Raw genomic sequence first — 17,933 nt, 5'->3', positions numbered from 1 at the left:
ACCATAATTTTATTTGCTTCTTGAGGATCACTGTGAATAAAACTCATTTCGTTGGTACATTAAAGGTAGCTAATTTGTGATTGTCAATCAAACCCTAATTTTATTGGCTTTTTATAGACTAGGTTGAGGAAATGTAGCTTCTTTGAATGGAAAGATGAAGAACAGGCAGACGGGTACTACAAAAACCTGTTATATTCTCTGAAGCAGAAATTGGATGCCAAAGAGGAACTGTCTGAGATGAACAAATTGAGGAGAAGGATTGCTGAAGTGGAGTTTCTACTGTCACAGGAGCAGTATAAGGTGGCAAAGAGTGAGAAAGAAGTTCATGATGCAAGGAAGGCAATAAGCAGGTACAGGATGATAGTTGCCCTGTTGTTTGCTTGCTTGGCCCTATGTGTTTTGAAGTTAGGGGGGGGGGGGGTGATTGTAGTTAGTTAGGTTGGTTAGTGTAAGCTTTTGTTTTTTTGGGATCCCTTGTATTTTTTGTAAAGGCATACTAGAAAGTCAGTATTGATGGGCATTTTGTATGTATTGAAGCTACTTTTAGTTATAAATTGGGGTTATCAACCTTAATGTGTTGATGTTGTAAGGTGGTAAGTCTCTAATGAAAGGGCATATGATAAGTAATGTAAAAATAATTCAAAGTCCCAATTGTAGGGCATTTTGTATAATCAGATGTTGATTTTAATCAAACATATGCATGGCCTGTATTCCCAACAAATATATTTAATTAGATTCGTTGTTGTGCATGTTTTAAATTTGGGAACAAATTAGGAAGTGGTCCATGTGGAAGTACACTATGTGTATGGGGACCATTTGAAGTCAGTGGGTGTTTTAATAATGAAAAAATGGGACCTATGAAGCCATTATAGAACCATATCCGGGACCATATAAAACATCCCCATGCATGCACATTATTCAAATTTTTTCCATGCATAAATATTCAAAGCCAAATGTCATGATTTTACTTAAAAAGGCAACATACTTTCATACTTCATGTCATACATAAATAAATGACCAACATACCCTTATCTGTCATACATAAATAAATGACCAACATACCCTTTTCTGTCATACATACTTAAATGACCAAAATACCCTTTTCTTTCATACATACTTAAATGACCAAAATACCCTTTTCTTTCATACATACTTAAATATAAATTACCAACATCCTATTACATAAACTTTAAATATAAATTACCATCATCCTATTACATAAATTTTAAATCCAATTTACCATCATCCTATTACATAAACTTTAAATACAAATTACAATAAACACTAATCAATTACAAGAGTTTTTCCCTTCGAATTTCCTGGATCATCAACACCACCAATTGTTTTGCCTAATTTCAGCTTCAATATTCTCTCTGACTTTCTTCTCCTTATCCTCTTCAAAATCTCTGAAATTGGCCTAACACTTACCTGCTGAACTTGGATAACAAGAGCAACCTCCTGAACATTAAAATTATCAACTTGGGCATTAGGATTAAACTCATCAACCTCTGGAATATTTACATTATCAACTTGGATAACAAGATCAACCTCTTCAGCCTCCTCAACCACAACAGCTTACTCAACCACATCAGCTTCCTCACTCATAACACCCTCATCACCTTCATAACATCTAGGTGGAGTAAATTGCATATAATGACTAAAATCCCTTGCACTACTAGATTCTATTTCATTATCGAGTCTATTTCAACTCATGTATCGGCCCAAGCCGTACCGAGTCTATTTCACCCCCGAGTCTATTTCAACTCATAAGTTAGCACAACGTTGTACCGGGTCTATTTCACCCCCACATACATATAGCAAACAGGCACACAAACATATAACACATACAACAAGATTCACAAAGACTACAAGCAGATAACATATCATATTGTCCTACAATATAGTGAGCAAACTCAACACAGTCTGTTGACAGTCAGAAGAATAATCGGGCTGCTGAACCGGAAATCCCCACTAAATCACAAGAAACCCTAATTAGAAATTAGGTCAATAATCAAGCCCAAAAGTCCCAACCCTAAATCCTTGCCTTAAATGAGAAAGACACTTATTCCTTGCTTTATTGGGCCTAAACCATCAAGGCCCAAATGCTACTAGCCACGAAGCCCAATAAATAATCTATGTCTAAAATGGGCCCAAGCCCCAAAGGCCTAATAAATCAAAAGCTTATGGACCAAAAAGGGCCCAAAGTCCTTATATCCCACCTGTGGCCCGAAACAAGCCCAAAAGCCTCTCTAGTGAGTACACTCAATGTACCAACCAATACGCTCGAAATCCACACATTATCGGGACATAAGACATATACGCACAACGTACCCCAAGGTACGCCCAACGTACGCTGCAACTGGCCAAACTCTCAATCCAAGGTCTTAATCAGTTAATACTCAATGTCCAATCTTAGATATAGACTTATTAAAGTGCATTAAGCCATAAAGTTGTCATCCTTATGCTTTTTCATGTCTTAATGGCGGAAAATCTTGGATTTAACCATAATCTCTTAATGAAACCACCTTCAATCTTTACATGATTAAACTTAATCCCTCAACACTCCATTTTTATGCTCAGGGGACGTTAGAAACACTAGGATCTAATATTATAACCTTCTGGAGTAGCTCATACTCTCAAGAACCAATTAAAGGACCATTTTATGAAGAAATAAGCCCTAAACTACCATCTAACACATGAGGTCATCAAGGTAGAAGCTTTTTACCTTCAACAATACAGAAATGATGAGAAACCTGTGGATCTACAAGCTTTTTCTGGTCCAATGCTTTTTCACAACTGGGAGTGTTCGTTTGGATAGATCGGTTTGCTCCGATCCAATTAAGTAAATCCAAATTGATTTCGGTTTTCAAAATATGGATCTGAATACTCCAAAGTAAATTCAAATCTGATCCGATCCAATTACAATTCGGTTGGGTCGGTTTTTTATAATTCGGTTTTCAAAAATCATAACATTTTAAAACGACATATAATTATCATATTATCTAATTGTCACAGAAAAAACCAAAAACAAATTTTTTAGTTGTAATTTAGAATTTATAAACAACTATTAAGAAGATATATTATAGTTTAATATTTAATAGATAAAAAACTTTTGAGAGAAAGTACATATTAATTTTTTTTATTAGGTAAAACTTATTTGAAAAAATAAATAAATAATAAAATTAATTAAATAATTATAGATATACTAAAAAAACATAATAAGTTGTTATTCGTTTTTTTTACTATTCGGTTCTTATTTTATAAACCAAAATTAATCCGAAATCCTAAATAATAATTCAGTTTTGTTGAAAACCAATCCAAGAATCCGAATATCCGAACCAAATTGTCCAATTGTTCAATTTGGTTTTATCCAAATAGTGAACAGCCCTATTCACAACTCTTCTTCTTTTTCTCTGGCGACTAGGGCATTACACCTCCAACCATAACTCCATCCCCACTTCATCTCCTCCAGCGAGGTGAGATCCGAAACCCCAAAAATTATACAATGTAAAAAATGTCAAATCTTTTAGTTCGATCATGTGTACCTCCCTAACCTCTGTTTTTCCACTCTGTTCAGGGAGATCTAACATCACCTACCCAATAATCGCAGGCTACCAACTAGTCCATTATCACCATCTTGACCATTATTCTCATTGTTTTGACCTAACCAACATCATCCAACCACCAGTAAAATTCAAACACTCAAATGATAACTAAAACACCACTAAACAATCACCTCTAATACTAAAATCATCAGAGCACCGCCATCACTTATTTCTCATCATCTAAATGGACCAACACCATCGATTATAAAAGCATCAAGTGTGTGTTGGGGGGGGGGGGGGGATGATACCTTAATCAGACGAATCGATCAACCAAATTTAATTCCAAAGTCTGAGAAGGAAACCAGATTCCTGATAACCTGGAATTGATTCTTTGCAAGAGAGAAATCAAAATTTTGTTGTTTGGTGGTGATGTTGATACATCTTTAATGGATTAGGTGTGCAATCATGAATAAGTGTTGAATTATCGGAGAAGCTAGAGGGGTACAATGGTCGGTCACCCAAGAAAGCAGAGGCGCACGATAGGCGGATCACCGGAGAAGATGAAGGTGAAGAAAGTGGAAATGGAGGTGTGTGGTGTGAGATGTCGGCGGGATAAGCTAAGAGAAGAAAAACGATAAAGACGTCTTCAAAGGGTTATCTATTTTCTAATTATTAAATATTAAAATAGTTATGAAAATATATATAGAAAAAACAATTTAAAAGAATATAAACGAAGATATAATTTTAGATGAGTGATGCAAGTAGAAAAAGATTTTGGATTTCATCTATTTTTTTTTTTTTTTTAACCACAATGACCAAATTACAGTTTAGTCCTTTTATAATTATCATAGAAATGAATAAAACATGAATTAAAATTCTTATGTCGAAGAATGTTTTTTTTAATAAACAAATTTGATTGTTACTGAAGTTAATATTTCGGGTAAGTGGCTTTTCCAAATTCCAATCTGTTTTTCAGATAGAATTTTCAATCTTCTAACCGCTACTCAGTGTTAGTTTGCATCTAGTGCATCGACAGTTAGGCCATGCTTTGGATTTGTAAATTTCAGCTCTGGAAACTAGGCATGTCCAAAGTATAAGTACAATTGTACAAACCGACGACTACATTCTCCCCCGTTAGGATTCCGATTATTTAGATCAAACTGCCATCGTGATCCGACGGCCGGCGAGTTCTCCGCAGGATTTGGTACTTTACTGTTCGTTCTCCTCTACTCATAAGCAAATCGATTTAGAGGTAATCTCGAATATGGCTTAAACCCCAATGTTCGGGTTCTTATTTGTATATAATTTATGTGATCTACTGTTGTTATCAAGTGTAGTGATGAATGGTATTAATTTGGGTCTAATTACAAATAATTGTGTATGATCGAGGGAGAGTGGTGGCTGAGACGGGAACCATAATTTGAACTTGATTATGGCTTTAGATCGGTAAATTCAACAACTGTTGACTGCGGTTGTAAAATTAATATCTTCAGGGTTTAATATTAGTAGAGACTGAATCAAATTAGAGGAACCAGATGGCACTGTTTCAAAATTTATGAAATACTGTGTCATATGAGAATTGTTGGCTTCCTTTGTTTCTTAATCTTTTATATGTAATGGATCTGCAGTTGAAGTTGAAGACCTGATCTAGGGACTAGTTAATAGAATGCAAAAGTTAATTAGCAATAGAACTAAATCAACAGATGAACCAAAGCATGTTTCATTCTATTTGCAACATTTCATTTTATCACACTTGTTAGTATGTTACAATTCTCATCTTGCTCTTTAATCTGATAAATTTCATTGATTCTAGGAAACCTAATATGGGAACAGAAAGTGTCAATTGGCATTCAGGTTTAGATTGTGACCAATGGGTTGCCCTCCCAGTAGCTGGGCAACGACCATCAGCCCGCTATAAGGTTCACTCATATCTTTGCTATACAATTATTCTTATCTCATTCTTCATATCTTTTTCATATTCCTTGTTATACAATCACTTGTGTGTTATTCCAATGCCATTTTTTTCTTTCATTGTAGCATGCTGCAGTTGTTGCTGATGAAAAGTTATACATTGTTGGTGGAAGTCGTAATGGGAGATACTTATCTGATGTTCAGGTATCTTTATTGTTGTCTGCTCATCTTTCCATTGTAGGTTTACTAATAAGTGGTTATGATAGCAGGCATTTGATCTGAAAAACTTAAGTTGGTCCACAATTAAAGTAAGCACAAAATTAGAATCAGAAAATTTCCCTGCTGTATCTGGTCATAATATGGTTAAGTGGGGAAACAAACTCCTCCTTCTTGGTGGTCACTCAAAGGATACCTCTGATAATGTGACAGGTTTGTTTTATTGATAAAGTTGTTCTGATTGATATTTGCTGACCTGGACAAGTATTTAGTTCTCATTGAAATGATCTTACTGGTTGTTCATTACCTTGTAGTGCGTTTCATTGATCTTGAATCACACGTATGTGGGACACTGGAAGCCATAGGAAAAGTTCCGGAAGCTCGTGGTGGACAATCTGTTTCATTGGTTGGTTCAAAACTCATAATGTTTGGTGGAGAAGACAAAAAGAGAAGACTTATGAATGATGTTCATGTTCTTGATCTTGAGACATTGACATGGAATGTTGTTGAGACTATGTAAGTATGTTTCACTTATATTCATACTTACATACTACTAGCCTCATTGCATGCTTTTAAAAAGTTTATGCATTGATTTTTTCTGCTTTGATAGACAGACTCCTCCAGCTCCCAGATTTGATCATACAGCAGCAGTGCATGCAAACCGTTACCTTCTAATATTTGGTGGATGTTCTCATTCAATTTTCTTTAATGATCTACATGTGCTGGATTTGGAAACAGTAAGTGATTTTTTTATATATATGTATATATTTTTTGCTATCATCTTAATTTTAAGTTTATGATTTAAAAAAAAAAAAAAAATCATTGTATTGCAGTTAGAATGGTCCCAACCGCAAATTCAAGGTGATTTGGTGTCTCCTAGGGCAGGCCATGCTGGCGTCTCTATTGATGGAAATTGGTATATTGTTGGTGGTGGCGACAATAAAAGTGGTATGAATATAATATAAGCTTAATAAATAAATAAAATAAGGTTTGAGTTGTTTATAATTTATAAAACCTCAATATAACCTCATGTTGCAGGTGCCTTGGAGACATTGGTGATGGATATGTCAAAACTTGTTATCTCAACATTGACAAATGTGAAGGGAAGAGATCCACTCGCCAGCGAGGTTGCCATTTTTAATTTTTGTATATAAATATTTTTCTTTGTTATTTACAATCCTATTTATTTTCTTTTTTTAAAATGAAACAGGGGTTGTCTGTATCATCAGTGTTAATAGATGGGGAACAGTATTTGGTTGCTTTTGGGGGGTATAATGGGAAATATAGCAATGAGGTATTTGTGATGAGACCAAAACCAAAGGATTCTAAACATCCAAAGATCTTTCAGTCACCAGCAGCTGCAGCAGCAGCAGCTTCTGTAACTGCAGCATATGCCCTAGCCAAATCTGAAAGCTTAGAGTTCACAACCATGGATTCAAAACCTAAAGTGGATCTTTCAGTTGAAGTTAATATGATCAAAGGAGAGAAAAAAACATTGGAATCGTCAGTTACCGAGGTCAAAGCAGTAAATTCCAGTCTAATGGAAAAACTTGAGGAATGTAATGGTGCTCATGTTGACTTATCCATGGAATTGCATTCTGTTAAAGGCCAACTGGCTTCTGAAAGATCAAGATGTGCTGAACTAGAGGTATTAATAATGAAGATACATTTAATTTGGAATTACAATGTACTTATTATTATGGTGGTTTCAGGCACAGATCTTGGATCTACAGAAGATGTTATCATCAATGGAGTCCATTGAGCAAGAGGTTCAAACACTTCGCTCTGAAAAATCAGCAATAGAGCAGGATATGGAAGTTTCTGCAAGTGATGAAAAGCAAGGATCAGGTGGAGGTGGAGTTTGGAGGTGGATAGCTGGATAAATTGGTGATATGATACGGATCAAACTTGCAATCTTATAGCATCTTAAAGGTCAAATATTTCATTCATTATAAGTCAAATATTCCAAATACTTTTTTTTTTTTTCGTTTAATTGTTTCAAATTATAGGAACGAGTGTCTACATTTTGTGACATGTGATGGTAATTGATTGGGATCAATTGATTCATTTGAATTGATGCTATTCAATTAAAATATTAAATGGTTTATTTGTTTATGCAAAAAAGTGAAGAGAAATAAGATATTGAAAAACACTAGACTACACTTGTGACTTGCTAATAACAAGTTATTGATGTCTAATAGAATACATTGAAGGATGTATCAATGTTCCGGCTTTATGATAGATTGAATAGGTATTGAAGCAAAAGTTATGGTGGTCAAAGCTTGGATTTGACTTCCTGTTTGCTTTGTGCCACTAAATCCTTTCGTAATATCTTGCCTGCAGCAGACTTTGGTATTTCGTTTATGAAGGAAACTTTCCTCACCTTCTTGAATGGAGCCACCTGCAACATACATGCAGATAAATACAATCAAATGATTGATGATGAAGCTCTTAGGTTGCATTTGCTACATAGAGTCTTGATTGGACTGGACAAGCTTTCTTCGACAATTTTCGATGATGAGAACGTAGAGGGCGTTCATGTGTTTTGCACAGATAAAAGATCAAGAGCAAGTCCCTCTTCCACCTTTCTTGGTAGGACAATAAAATAGCCATTTTTTTCCCATTCTTCGGTTCTAGTCTCCCAGTCCAATCAATACATGTCAAACATAGTACAGTCTGTTTTGTCATGTCATGAAGGTATCTAGACAAACCTGACTGGCAACAAATTTAATAACTTGGTCTTCACTGAGTTGACATCCAGCTGCTCTCACCACATATGCCATGGGTATCTCTCCTGCCTCTTCATCTTCAAGTCTAAAATATTGCAGATTCTTTAAAAACACACGAAAAGTTAATCACACACATACACAAGCACACAGAAACTCACGGTATGACTGCTGCATCCAGTATTTCGGGATGGCTCAATAGTACGGCTTCAAGTTCTGCTGGAGCTACCTGCATTTGTGCTTCATGTCATTTCATCATATATTCATTTCAAAACACGCACACATTCACACACTTGTCCACTTACCTGATAACCATTATGTTTAATGAGCTCCTTTATCCTATCAACAACATAAAGACACCCATCTTCATCAAAATAACAAAGATCTCCAGTCCTCAACCACCCATCCGAGTTAATAGTTGCAGCCGTGGCCTCTTCATTTCCCAAATAACCTTTCATCACAGTGGGTCCCTTCAGCCACAATTCACCTTCCTTATAAGGCGGCATAGCAACCCCCGTTTCAAAATCAACCACCTTAGCACAAAAACGCGGTAGCAAACCGCCCGAACTAGCTGGATGAGTCTTCGCCTCTTCATTACTAACAAATAAAGTCGCTGCCCCACAGCTCTCGGTCAGCCCGTACCCCGGCCTAAGAGCCACCCATGGAAACCTAGCCCTGAACCGGTCCACCAACTCCTTACTCAACGGTGCAGCTCCAGACCCCACCCGTCTCAAAGATGATAAATCATACCCACCTCCATCATGTTTGACCAAACTTAGTATCACCGGAGGAACCGCCGGAATGTTGTTGACTTTATGAGTGTGTATAGCTTCTAACATACCTTTAAACTCGTATTTTTTCATTAAAACCGTTGTAGTACCCGAACAAAACAACCCCAAACCGAAAAACGCGAGACCGTAGATATGAAACATCGGTATGAAACATAAGAAAACATCGTTGTTAGCCGACATGTTGTCGACCGACCATTTTAAGAGTGTCATGACTGAAATGAAATTTGCATGTGTTAAAACGACTCCTTTACTCACTCCGGTCGTCCCTGAGGAATACAGTATCGCCGCCGTATCCGACTGAGCTAACCGGGTTTCGGGCAACTCCATCGGCTCACAGCCGTCGATAAGTTCTTCTACAGACAACTCATCCCCGCTAGAGGGACGAGAGGTCAGTAGGATAGGTACATTAGTTGACACCAACTTATGCTCCTCCCCGGGAGCCACAACGGCCAATGTCGCACCCGAGTCGAGCACTTGTTTGGTTATTTCTGACTTGGTGTTAAGCGGATTAGCCGTGGTGAGGACCCCGCCGATTAAAAACACAGCTAGACATATGGTTGGGTAGAGGATTGAGTTTGGTGATAACAAAAAGACGACATCCCCCTTACGGATACCAAGGCAGTGGTGCAACCCGGTTGCTAACGAGTAGATTGATCGTTTAAGTTGAGCGTAGGTGGCTCGCTGGTTTGTAGCCAAGTCGATAAGAGCTACTCGTGATTCGGCTTGGTCTGATTTTGGGAACTGTGACAACACAAATGTAGCTGTATCGAGGTAAGGAGTGGTCGGGATCTTGTTATTGGTCCCAAGTTGCAACAACGAGTGGTAGATCCCTGTTTGGGGATCGAACCCACTCGTGTTTTTTTCTCCTGTGGGCCGAAATCGGCTGACAGGTGATACTTCCTCCAAGGTGTCCATGTGGCTGATCGATATGGGAGAATTTTAATCTCGTTGGATCAACCTATAAAGGTTTATAGTATGGAATGATAATGCAGCTGTGTCTTTATGTGCATCGTTATCACCGGACGTTAGGTACATCAATATCTGTCATGTTTGCCGGCCGGGTTATATTGATAAAACATGACTAGGTCTAGGGTAGATTCGATAGAATGTTAAAGTGATGAAAGGTATATACTTCGATAATTGTTTATATCTTCTTTGTCCTTGTCCTATCTTTAGATCATGCTTCATCCCTACAAAAAGGAAAAGAAAAGTATTAATTGCCAACTATATGTCACTAACCTAAACATTTTATAAGACTTACATAACAGTTTAATATAAACCTTTAAATTTAAATAATCATTTTACAAGTCCTTTAAAATAAAAGTTATACAAAATATACTATCTGCTATATTGATTAGGGCCTAAAGATTCATTTTTTTTTCTTTGTTTTTACTGAAATTAAGGTGGAGAAAAAACATGTAAAATACTTATTAAATCAAATTTCATACATTTTTGCGTATATTTAAACAAAATAAGAATATATATATATATATATATATATATATATATATATATATATATATATATATATATATATATATATATATATATATATAATTGGAGATGTCGTACGATAACGTACTCCCGGTATATGTTCTTGGTCTCATTGGCCATGCAATTTTGATAGCGGTATTTTAATAAAATGAAATATGCCAACTATATGAAACAACTTTGTTCCTATCAAGTTGAAGATTTAATCACGGAGATTGAACTTAAATGGAGTGCTAACTTCTTTGATTCTTGTCGATAAAACAATTGTTGTGAGCTTAAGTTTATGTATCATTTGCACAGCCACATTGAAATGTACCATGAATAATGTTCGTACTACTTGTGAGACTTTGTTGTCGATTTGGATATTGATACATGCTTGGTGAGAGCTTGATCGGGTTACGTCTAACTGTATTAACTATTGGATCTCTTGGAAGGATAACTTCTTCTTTGATGCAATTGTTATTACTTCTTTTCGGCAATTTGCAAGTTTCACAATACTATCTTTGAAGCGAGCAAGCCAAAAAAGCAAACTATTTCCATCATATTGTGGCAATTTGTCTCAATTGTTTTTTTGGATTTGCAATAGGAACAATAATAAAATTAATTGGATTGGTTGACTCACAAGTCACAACTCACACCCCTAGATTAGCTTTAAATATTGTGTAATGTGCTCTTTTTTTAGCTCCTTGATAGTCTTTTAATATATTTTACAGTTTTAGAAAAATAATAAAATAAGACTCTGGCTCACCATGAGTATCAACGTTTACCTCCCTTATACCTATTCCAATGGAATTACGAGTCTGTTGATAATGTTGTTGTATAAACATGATAAAAAAAAAAAAAAAACTTGTCACATAGTGTCATATTCGTATTATGATATGAAACCATAAATGTATACACAATCATAAAAGTTACATCTAGAAGTGAGGATGAAAACATAAAATAGTTAATTAGTTATCAAACAAAAAGCCGAAACCTTGAAGTTTCGATAAATACTTGTTCGGGTTGTTCGATGATTCAAATCACAAGGTTTTGTTTTATGGTTTGTTTTACCATTTATAAACCCAAAGAAATCATGTCATTTGAAAATTTGACTGAAGTGTAAAACCAACATAACTTGTCGCTTCCGGTTGATTTGACAACCAACTTCAACCTAATATGTTTCATTATCAATTAGTTATCTAATAATATTATATAATAACTTAATGCGTATTTATATGAAATAGTAGGCTCCTGATAGTAACACCCAACAACTTTTGTTGATATTTACAAGATGCTAAAAAATGGAAGTTTTTTTTTTTTTTGTTTTAAGTAGGTAAAAGATGTAACATTTCTCGTACAGATTATAATTCATGTCTATTATCTAACTACTGAAAGATATGATTAATTTAATTTTGATCTAGAACCTTTCAAAATTTCGGGACACTATTAATTACCATTTAGTGGTATTTATTAAATTATTTGTGTAACATCAAAAGACTTATAGACTAAGAGTATCAAGAATTGATTATCAAAATGAATTTCGAGAATTCGAATCATTAATGGAACATAGTAGGTTTCGAGTGTTGATCAAAATTAGACCATGCTTCTAACATCAAACTTTGCATCCTATTATCTATAATTCCATAAAGCTTAATCCATCAATTGAGATCACAAAGTATATGAGGAAAGTAATTAAATTTTTCCAGAAATGTTTAGCACCCATGCGTATTAAATGCCATCAACAGCTTTCATTTAGTGATAAAGTATGTATCACATTCACATAGCTTCGGATCTTTTAAGCATGTTATTGTTAAATCAAGATATATGAATAAGATTAAATCAGCAACAGTCAATATTAGTCATAACAATAAACAAACACAACTTGCGTGGAACAGTTGGTTAAAAGTAGGACTAAAAGATCAACAAAAACAATGACATGAAATAGCGATGTACTATTTCCTTCCAGTCAAACTTAAACTTCCCCAAATGTTGTTACCAACAACTTTTAACAGAAATAAACATTTCCCAATTCCAGAATCAGAGATCAGTCAGCAAAATGACTGATAATGATTATTTGTTAAACAGATGCTGCTAAACTAAGCAAATAAACCATGAAGCAGAAGCATATCCTCCTCCTGTTGACCAATTTTTTCAGCTCATGTATGACCTTGGACAGATGAGACTGCTGATCTGAGAGCTCAAAGAAACAACCATGATGCACAGAAACAGGCAAAAAAACCAACTCCTGGAAACACCGGAATGCCCCTTTCCAGAGTTCAACCCAACAACACTTTGATTTTGATCTTGATCTTGATCCTGATCCAACCTCAATGAGAGAACAATGTCCAGATGACCATTCTTCCCCAATGACCAGTCCAGTTTGGTCCCTGTGAAAGAAACGTCTCTTATACGGATCATTCCTGTGGTCACCCGAACTGATGTTGAAGCTTGTGAAGCAGCAGCTGCCAAATACTTTGAAGGATACTCTGATGCAAATGCAGGTGGTGCAGATATGTTCCCCAGCATGTAACTCGCCCTCTGGAGAAACGGATATGCAAACTCTGCAAAAACCTCACTGTCAGATATAGACAACAAGGGTATTTTTGTCTTTTAATAAACAAAAAAAAAAAAAAAAAAAATGGAGTCGAATTCCATCCATTTGGCAACCAAACACGCCATGGAATGGAATCTACCATACCTTCAAACGGTTGTTGGCTTGCTTCATTTGCCTCGTGAGGTGCTGCATCTTGATGTTCTTGACCTGAAGAGGAGGCAACATTGTTGCCTGTTGCCAAATCTGGTTGCTCTACCTTTGTTGGAGCAATATTACAGTTCTGCCCTTCAAAGAATTGCTGGGTAGCTTCAATCGCATCGTGGGTATCTTCGTTTGCATTCTGATTATTCAAATATAGTATCAAATTAGATAAAAAAACAGGAAAAAGTAACTGAAGTTATGTCGTGGTGTTGATGTTACCTCAGGAATGAGGGATGATTCTGGGAGAATATCCTCGTTGTCTATTGAATCAAAAGTGTACTCCAAGTTATTTGTTGGATTAATAAATGAAGTATATTCATCAAACATTTCAAGGCCAGGTTCTGTTTTAACTTCGTTTTTAAGGTCATCTGCTTCGAGGAATGAACTTGCATCAAACTGAAAGTCACCAGTAGAAGCATCAAAAAAGGGCTCATCAAGCAAGTAATCCACATCAAAATCTGAGGCATTGTTTGTTTCACCAATGTATTCATGCTTCACAGATTTTGGATCCATCCCATTCTGCACAGGCAAATCAAACAGCTTAGGCCCATCTTCTTTGTCAGCTTGATGTTGATCCTCACCCTCATCCATCAACACCTTTTGAGGGTCTTCGATCATTTCTGTGGACACCTCAGCACTGCTGAGATTATCACCATCATGCAACTCCAATGGAAGGGGAGCAACTTTGTCTGGTGTATCTGAGCCAAGAATCTAAGGTAAAATAAAAGGAAAGAGCATTCATCAGAATCATGAATATATATATATATATATATATATATATATATATATATATATATATATATATATATATATAAGTAGATGCACATCAGAATTGCATAAAGGTCAAACCTGTTCAAGGTCATTTGCATCTAAGTAGGCATCATCATCATCAACAGGAAAATCTTCAGCAAACTCCTGCTTGGGGACCATTACCAGTTCATCATCCTCCCATTCCTCCTCAACAAATGGAGCCCCATATTGTTCACCATTTTTAGGTCCGGAACCACTCTTCCGGAAGATTCTACAGAGGACAAATGAATCCTGCCAGCACAAAATACAGAAAATCCAAGAAGATGCATCAAAACTAGCATAATGTATGATTACTTTGCCGAAGCCATATAATTTTCTCATACACCTATTGTATGTTAATGTTATACAAAGTACATGGATCTCACCTGGACAATTCCAGCTTTTTCCAACTCCTGATCAATGAGTCTGTATTCATGCATAACCCAGTTTGTCCTTTCTCCCTTTGGAGCCCGACCACTATGATACACCAGAGTTTTTTTCATGCCAACCAGTTGAGACCTATGGTAAACAGACCGGTCTTTCCCAGTTGTCTTCCAGTACCCTTTATCAGTTGCTCGATTTGTACGTGACCCATTCCCATACTTCTTATCCAGGACACTGAAAAAGTACCATTCCAGATCTCTGCTCTTAAGCCTGGACAGACCTGCACCCCCAAATTGACCAAAGAGAATCAATTCAACGAATCTTTTGAATTTGTTAACCTTTCAAATAAGATGACATGTTAGTTCTATGTTAAGATAATTGCTGGAATTTCACAGTATTGCCACTTAGATTCACACGAATCCAACCAATATCGTCCAGATCACTTCCCAGATGCATCAAAAGTTTGGTTCTAAGAATATCTTGTTGATCCGGAGCGGAATAACTAAACAAGGGCGCATCAAATCGACAACTAAAAGCTGGGTTTCATTAAAACCAAACGAAATCACACAACTAAAACGACAACCATACACTTAATTAAAAAATAAATAAGACCTAATTAACACAATTCTTCACCATAGAAAGAAGTGAATTAACCTGGAAGATCCCAAGGTTCGACTTTGTAGACATCAACATCAGAAATAGCGTCAAATCGGAAGGGTTTGCCGCAAATCTTACGCCTCAAATAATACCGTACAAGTTCTTCATCCGTTGGATGAAACCTAAACCCAGGAGCGAGAGAGGAAGCCGTTGTTGGAGCCGGTGTTACCGAATCAAGAACCACTGCCATATACGAATAAGATTTGAAGAAGAATTTAGAGAGAAAAAAGTGGGGTGAATTGAGGAATTGTGTTGATTAGGGTTTCTCAATTTGAGGCATTTGATCCAGAGAAAGTAAAAGCGGGCTTGAGTTGGTCCAAAATGACGACTTTAATTCCTTATATCTGTCAACACGTAGTCGTGGATGCTTCCTAGAAGCTCAGAATAGACTTCGGTGGCACTCAACATACCACTTTTTGTTTCCTAACGTAAATCCATTAAATAAACAAGTACTGTATTACCTAAAATAATCATTTGTAAACCATATACAATTTTCATAAACGTATACTAATTGGTATAAATATGTAGATTTAATATATGGAAGTAAATTGGATTTTTTAACAACTCAAAACCTAAATGCTAATAAAAACATATTAACCAAAAAAAATCACGAAAACAAACCAAAAAAATAAGTATCATTCTTCTATCAACAAGTGAAAACATCTTTATTCTAATCCTAAATTTCAAAAAAAAAAAAAAAAAAAAAAAAAAAAAGACAATATAAAGTTGTCATCAAACTTGGCAAAGAAGTCTCTTGCAACCAAAGTGGAAAGTGACAATATCTTTTGGTGAATATATCTTGAAGTTAACATCGTTGATAATGTGTAATAACTTTATAGATCGACATTATAAGTTTATGTTTTGTTGAGAATATATACATGTGGATGCTTAGATACGACATTGTGTGTAAACAAATGTGTTGAACAAAATTTATAAAGTATGATGTTTATATTTACATCTATGGGTAGAAATATAATATTTATGTCAAACACAAACAGGTAGGAAGTCTTATATATATCAAACACAAACAGGTAGGAAGTCTTATATATATCAAACACAAACAGAGAGAGAGTCATATGTATCAAACATCATCATGGTTTATTAAACAAACTTAATTAAGTATATGTCATTATTATAAACAGAACAGTTATATGTATCAAACATCGTCATGGTTTATTAAACAAACTTAATTAAGTATATGTCATTATTATAAACAGAACGATAATAAATGTAGCATTAGGTAACCATTGTATTCTTTTAATTGATTTGTTATAAGTGTATACTAATCTATTGCAACAAATATAGAGGTTTAATTTTGTTAAATAGATACTAGGTGTAAAACTCATGTATTACATGGGTTATATATATATATATATATATATATATATATATATATATATATATATATAAAGGTCAAAATATTTAAGAACTTTAGAATTATAAGAAAATAAGAAAACTAATAAATTATTAAAATTGTTTTTTTATCTTTTAAATTTAAATATATAAACAAAATAAACTAATGAGCTTTAATTTGGAAATTTTGAAATAAGAATGTAAGTCTATTAATGAAATTGATATTCCTTTATTATTACATTTATTGTAATTATTACATTAAAGTATTAGGTAAAATTTATTAAAATGGAACAACTCATAAAATAACATGTGGAAAATTTTAATTTAAAATAACCACAAAATGACATTTAACAATTTAAATGAGAGTGTGATATGTGGCAAAAAAAAAAAAAAAAAAAAAAAAAAAAAAAAAAAAAAAACTTCATTTATTAGTGTAGATTATGAAAGAATATTTTAAAACATGTGGCATATAAATACATAGAAAGAAGAAATATGTAGGTCTAATAACAAGTTATATGTTTTATTCTGTATTTAATTTTGTGTTTAATTTCATGTATGACTTTTACTAAGAGTGAAAGAAAAGAATGATTGATAAATTAAGTTTTGTTAAAGAAATTTGAAGAATATTATAATTTTGTGACATGCCAACAACCAACGATAATATTATTTACTAGTGTATAACCCGTGAGAACTACGGTTATAAAGTTAATAAAATTTTCATAATAAATCTTAAAATTATTAATTAATTATTTTAAATAAATTATTAATTAAATAATATTTTTTATTTATATAAAATTATAATCATTGATTCAAATAAATACGTAAAATTATATCCTCAACATCCTGCAAGTACTTGGGGCAGCTTCGCTTCCAGTGCCCCTTTTCCTGACAGTAGAAGCTGTTGGATTAGTGTCTAAGTCCATAACTATTTTGGTATGTACTTGACCCGATGGTGCATGGTCCTTTTGGGCTGCCTTCACCAAAGCAACTTGATAGGATGAATTATGAAGAGAAATGATTAAATATGATTTATTAATGTATTATGAGAATAATATATTAAAGGAGGAATCATATTGTTTAATTAATATTAGTCAATAATTAATTGGTAATTAGTTTTGTGACTAAAAGAGATTAATTAAACTTAAAGGACTGGAATTGTAATTATAAGATAATTATAATTTGGGCCATGGATTGCCTTATATTATAAGGTGGACGAATTCTATGGGTAAGCCCATATGAAATCGTCCAAGGCCTTAGGGGTGTAAGTGAGCCGAGCTACTCGGGATCGACTCGCTAAAAGCTCGACTTGAGATCAAATTAAACGAGCCCGAGC

General features: G+C 34.7%; 3 protein-coding genes across 4 annotated transcripts; 1 reads left to right on the top strand and 2 right to left on the bottom strand.

The window, feature by feature from the left end:
• The first annotated feature begins 4,624 nt into the window (after nt 1-4,624).
• On the top strand, nt 4,625-7,796 carry LOC145032520 (Galactose oxidase/kelch repeat superfamily protein). Of its 2 annotated transcripts, none has more exons than XM_078981352.1 (10): nt 4,625-4,749; nt 5,359-5,464; nt 5,583-5,660; nt 5,726-5,885; nt 5,987-6,188; nt 6,283-6,409; nt 6,506-6,620; nt 6,711-6,799; nt 6,883-7,320; nt 7,385-7,796. In XM_078981352.1, exons 2-10 carry the CDS (start codon nt 5,369-5,371, stop codon nt 7,553-7,555), a joined length of 1,476 nt encoding a protein of 491 aa, XP_078837478.1. In that variant the 5' UTR covers nt 4,625-4,749; nt 5,359-5,368; the 3' UTR covers nt 7,556-7,796. The 2 variants fall into 2 exon arrangements, with proteins under 2 accessions (XP_078837478.1, XP_078837477.1); XM_078981351.1 differs by having other exon boundaries at nt 4,648-4,797.
• LOC145032518 (putative CoA ligase CCL5) lies at nt 7,756-10,205 on the bottom strand. The gene is made up of 4 exons (XM_078981350.1): nt 8,704-10,205; nt 8,560-8,627; nt 8,384-8,486; nt 7,756-8,073 (listed from the first exon to the last, which is right to left on the bottom strand). The coding sequence occupies exons 1-4, from the start codon at nt 10,102-10,104 to the stop codon at nt 7,948-7,950; spliced, it is 1,698 nt and encodes a 565-aa protein (XP_078837476.1). The 5' UTR covers nt 10,105-10,205; the 3' UTR covers nt 7,756-7,947.
• Nucleotides 10,206-12,594: 2,389 nt separating this feature from the next.
• NAC2 (NAC domain containing protein 2) lies at nt 12,595-15,572 on the bottom strand. The gene is made up of 6 exons (XM_078981349.1): nt 15,245-15,572; nt 14,593-14,870; nt 14,267-14,458; nt 13,637-14,128; nt 13,361-13,556; nt 12,595-13,223 (listed from the first exon to the last, which is right to left on the bottom strand). Exons 1-6 carry the CDS (start codon nt 15,435-15,437, stop codon nt 12,814-12,816), a joined length of 1,761 nt encoding a protein of 586 aa, XP_078837475.1. The 5' UTR covers nt 15,438-15,572; the 3' UTR covers nt 12,595-12,813.
• Between the last annotated feature and the right edge of the window lie 2,361 nt (nt 15,573-17,933).

The sequence above is a fragment of the Lactuca saligna genome, chromosome 2 (genome assembly GCF_052625555.1).
Source record: "Lactuca saligna cultivar CGN05327 chromosome 2, ASM5262555v1, whole genome shotgun sequence".
Taxonomy (NCBI): Eukaryota; Viridiplantae; Streptophyta; class Magnoliopsida; order Asterales; family Asteraceae; genus Lactuca; species Lactuca saligna.
This window is presented reverse-complemented; position numbering and strand designations above follow the sequence as displayed.

Bases quoted from the DNA above. Each gene is read 5' to 3' on its own strand.
- LOC145032520 (XM_078981352.1), top strand. From the start codon at position 5,369: ATGGGAACAGAAAGTGTCAATTGGCATTCAGGTTTAGATTGTGACCAA. The intron at 5,886-5,986 runs GTTTGTTTTATT...ATTACCTTGTAG, and splicing joins TACCTCTGATAATGTGACAG to TGCGTTTCATTGATCTTGAA. The intron at 7,321-7,384 runs GTATTAATAATG...TGGTGGTTTCAG, and splicing joins CAAGATGTGCTGAACTAGAG to GCACAGATCTTGGATCTACA.
- LOC145032518 (XM_078981350.1), bottom strand. From the start codon at position 10,104: ATGGACACCTTGGAGGAAGTATCACCTGTCAGCCGATTTCGGCCCACA. The intron at 8,628-8,703 runs GTAAGTGGACAA...GCACAAATGCAG, and splicing joins TTAAACATAATGGTTATCAG to GTAGCTCCAGCAGAACTTGA. The intron at 8,074-8,383 runs GTTTGTCTAGAT...TGTATGTTGCAG, and splicing joins TTAAATTTGTTGCCAGTCAG to GTGGCTCCATTCAAGAAGGT.
- NAC2 (XM_078981349.1), bottom strand. From the start codon at position 15,437: ATGGCAGTGGTTCTTGATTCGGTAACACCGGCTCCAACAACGGCTTCC. The intron at 14,129-14,266 runs GTTTGACCTTTA...ATTTTACCTTAG, and splicing joins ATGCAAATGACCTTGAACAG to ATTCTTGGCTCAGATACACC. The intron at 13,557-13,636 runs GTAACATCAACA...TTGAATAATCAG, and splicing joins AATCATCCCTCATTCCTGAG to AATGCAAACGAAGATACCCA.